At 35.8% G+C, this 4,203-nt stretch overlaps 1 protein-coding gene across 1 annotated transcript in view; it reads right to left on the bottom strand.

The window, feature by feature from the left end:
* Positions 1-3,830, bottom strand: part of LOC111089879 (adenylate cyclase type 3-like) — a gene marked incomplete at both ends in the record, with an annotated part of 29,324 nt that extends 25,494 nt beyond the window's left edge. Inside the window, one exon of the mRNA XM_022403127.1 lies at positions 3,702-3,830. Within this exon, the coding sequence (XP_022258835.1) occupies positions 3,702-3,830 (129 nt within the window). The remainder of the gene's footprint in view (positions 1-3,701) is intronic.
* Between the last annotated feature and the right edge of the window lie 373 nt (positions 3,831-4,203).

Here is a 4,203-nt window from a genome sequence, read left to right as displayed (position 1 = left end):
AGCTGTTGGGACCTTCACAATGGGTATTGGTGGGCGTCCCTTAACACTACTGGTTTCCCGAAGCTGATATATTGGTAGTATTTGTCTTACAGTATCTCTTCATATGTCCTTGCTCTCCACAGTTCCAACAACCTCACTGGGTAGCAGCCTTTTCTGCAATTGCATCTTCCCTGTGTTGAAGTTGACAGCATTGAGCTCTCTTGTGCCCTGTTTGTAACAGTGCCAGCAAAGTCCCTCAAACTTCTCTGAAAGCTACTCTTTTCTGGCCTTGAATCCTGATGACTGTACTAACCTTGGTACCTCTGTGCTGGATTTAACATAGGATTCGAATCCAAGAGCTCTGGCCATTGCATCTTGTATAGTAGAGGGGTATGCTTGCTTCATTTGTATCTTCAGTTGTGGACTGTCCAAGGTGGAGCAGTTGGGTAGGCCTTATGTGTCATACTTTCCAAATCCTGTGCCAGCTCTTGCAGGCTCAACGCTTTAGCACGGACTGTAGTACTAAACCTAGCCCTGTAGACTTCGGACTGATTTTGAGTTCCATACCTGAGTTCTAGAGCAGCTACCAGTGCTCCATAGTTGTGCCTGTCGTCTGCTGACAATTGTCCAAGTATTTCTAGTGGTTGTCCCTTCAGGCTCGTTGCCAGGTACACTGCTTTCTGCTCTTCTGTCCATTCATTCATCTCTGCTAGGAGATCAACTTGTGCTCTATATTCTTCCCACGGTGCCTTTCCATCGAATTCCTGTGACGTCCTTCGTACCAGATCACCACTATTGCTGACACTCATGTCTGGAATGTGACTTCTGGCAGGACTGAATATGTCTGCATTAGGGTTTAGCTGCGGGGTCTGGAAGGGGCTTCCTGTTGTCTTGGGCTGATTAGGTCCATAGTTAATATATCCTCCATGTGTAAAAAACAGTAAATCGTCCTTTATTGTATTTAATTCACTTTGAAATTTACTAACATTTTCCATTTGTGTACTCTGGCTTTCTTTCAACTGTTGGAGACTTTCTTGTTTATTTTCTTTCTCCTCCAACCACTGCTGTAGTCTCTCTTCTTGTTCATTTTCTTTGTCCTCCAACCACTGCTGTAGTCTCTCTTCTTGTTTATTTTCTTTCTCCTCCAACCACTGCTGCAGTCTCTCTTCTTGTTTATTTTCTTTGTCCTCCAACCACTGCTGTAGTCTCTCTTTTTGTTTATTTTCTTTCTTCTCCAACAACTGCTATAATCTCTCTTGTTTATTTTGCTGTTCGAGCTGTCACTGTTGCAGGGTTTCTTGCCACTGTTGTTGTCGCGTTCTTCTTGTTTCTTTTTTTTTGTTCTTGTATTACTGCCATCAAATCTGCTAAGTCGTAGTTTGATTTGTCACTTCTCGTTTCCATTTTTTTCTCTATCCCACTCTCTGACACCAATTTGTTGCGTATTTGCTCCGCTTGTTAACTTCCGGTATAAATTATTTCCGAGGAACTTCAGCGATACGAGTCCTTTCTTAATTAAATCTAGTTTATTCTTTTTTCGCTACAACTTTGTAATACACAGAATTTCCACAGTCACACGCTATAAATCACAGTGATTCACACACTTTACTTATGGTGCCTACTGTTCGCTTGACTCAGTTATCTCTATCTTCAATTTATCTGCATATCTATCTATCGGTGGCTTTATTCCCCAGGCTTATATACTAAAAAAAGAGGGCGTCAGGCAAACACTCGGACATTCGCAAGGTTCCTCGATAAGTCATGATCCTTCTAGAAACTCCAGCGCGCATGCTCCCAGCATCGCGTGACTTCCGCTGTCGTAACAATAGCTTTAAAGACCTATAAACGTAAGAATAAAAAAGCTGACATTTTTTGTGACTTCGTATGATATGATTCCTGGTGTGGCGGCATGATAACAGAATACGTTTTATGATAAACAGTAGTTTCTAACTTATTTTTGTTTTTCATACCTAACTAATAGTTTACCGTTTTTTGGATGTATTAGTTTTAAGAAAAACAAGTATAAGTTAGAAACTATTATCTAAGTCCGTTGATCGGTTTTAGAATAAAGATTTTGATTGTGTGCCAAATAACGATGATCATTTGAGTATTTTAATAGACTTGTGGCATTTATAGTTGTTTCTTAATCAAATCTTAGTAATAAATATCAAATATTATAGTTTTTACATTACATTTCAATGCTTGCTATCCGCATATTTTATAAACGGAGCTGTTGCTACTGGTAGTATTTTATGTATATTGAATTATCACTTTACGTCAGTTTAAATGACTTTACATGTATTTATGCAGTTTTACTGAAATATAATATTCTGTTAATAATTGTAAATATATCACGAACTAGAAACAAAAGTTAACTTTGATTTTATTAAATTATTTTCGTCAGATTTTCTTCGCCCATATATTAGAAACAGTATATGGAATATGTTACTAATATACTATGTTCACGCAACTAATTTACCAAATTTTTCGCCTCTTTTTACAATATAAGATCATATAATAGAAACGCAAACTTTGTATTGTGATAGCCCATTGTGTTGCTTTGTGCATATCTTCAAACAAACAAACAGTTAACTATGTATTTATATATATACATATATGAAAAATACGCCAACTCTAATTGATAGAAGTAAATTACAATAAGTGCATTATGCCAAACCAACTAAAACCTATGAACGATTAAAATGCTTTATGTCCTCGTCGTTTCTTTTAGGGTGGGTGTTTTACGTCTTCACAGTTTCGCTAAGATCGGTGTTTTTATGTCCTCGCCGTTTCGCTAAGGTGGGTGTTTATTCCTTCATTTTACTTCTGTTCACTACATAAACACACACATAAAGCAGATTATTTTTTTATCAATTTTCACAACTTTGGAAACATAATATCGAATTATTTTTGAAATATATTAGGTAACTAATTAGATGTGATTACTCGTGAACGTATCATATGTTCGTCTATACTCTAAAGTGGTTTATCTCCAATTTGTCAGCCACTGATTACCATGTAACTTTCAGAGATCTACACCCCAGAAGTTTTTAAAACCTTTATTGTATAACCTTTTCCAAATTTTACGAGACTGACAGCCACATCTATTTCACCCCTTTTGCTTAGTACCTTCTTGTGAGCCTTGATCACCATGACGCTTTCCGGGTTCTAGGGTACGTTAGTATTCAATAAACCAGCATGTGGAATGGAGTACGGAGTCGTCATCTCCGTAAAACCAACGAAATAAAAACCATGCATAGCGCTGAGATCTTTGTTAGTCGATTTAAATGATGTAAAATAACATTTTAAACCGCCAGGTTTCTATCAACACAATAAACAATCAAATGATCAATTCCTCTTTTACAAACAACTTTATTTTCCTGCAAATTTTAACATATGAATTACACTTTTGGATAAACTTCGCTGTAAGATTAGTTAAAGGTTTTATTTACTAAAAGTAATTCAAATTTAAAATCACTGTCGAATTAAAATAATATAAGTTGTCGTAAATTTAATAATTGCTTTAAAATAAGCACACATTAAAATAAAACGTTTGAATTCGAGTGATTTAGAGTATTGTCAAAAGTTCAGTTTTAAACAAATTTATAACTAATTATTATGTATTGTAGGTTTAAACTTAATCGATATATCTATCGTTACATAACGTAGTTTCTAACTTTCTTAATTTATGTTTAATTAATGCATAAGAAAGTATAGCTTACCTTCAAGTAATGCCATGACCAACTCGTTTCGTCGCCATCTTCTAAGCCTTGAGCTATCATTAGAGAGGCTTGGCTACTGCTTCGTAATGAAGGCAAACTTTCTCTCGCAAGTATCTCTAGTCCAGCCATCTGTTGATATAAAAAAATCCTTTCATTTTGTGTTCAACATTTCTCAATTTGTTAAATTTTCATTTTTGATGTTCGAGCCATTATTTTATAACTTGTGCAAAAACAAAACTTGTTTAGTTACTGCAACATTTAAATCTTTATTTTGTTTTTCTAGTTGCAGATCTCGAAGTAGGCCCCAGACAGACAGCTGCCACATCCACCTTCAACAGATTTGTTTGAGCTTTATAGCCTACATGTAGACGTGTACATATTATGTGTACAGTCATTAGAAAGAGGCCATTTTATGCTATAAACTAACAACATCGGTATTGGACATAAAGGAAATAAGAGAGTAAACATTACTAACAGCATACAGAGTGAAAAACAAAGTTAA

Source organism: Limulus polyphemus, unplaced genomic scaffold, assembly GCF_000517525.1.
Source record: "Limulus polyphemus unplaced genomic scaffold, Limulus_polyphemus-2.1.2 Scaffold7729, whole genome shotgun sequence".
Taxonomy (NCBI): domain Eukaryota; kingdom Metazoa; phylum Arthropoda; class Merostomata; order Xiphosura; family Limulidae; genus Limulus; species Limulus polyphemus.
This window is presented reverse-complemented; position numbering and strand designations above follow the sequence as displayed.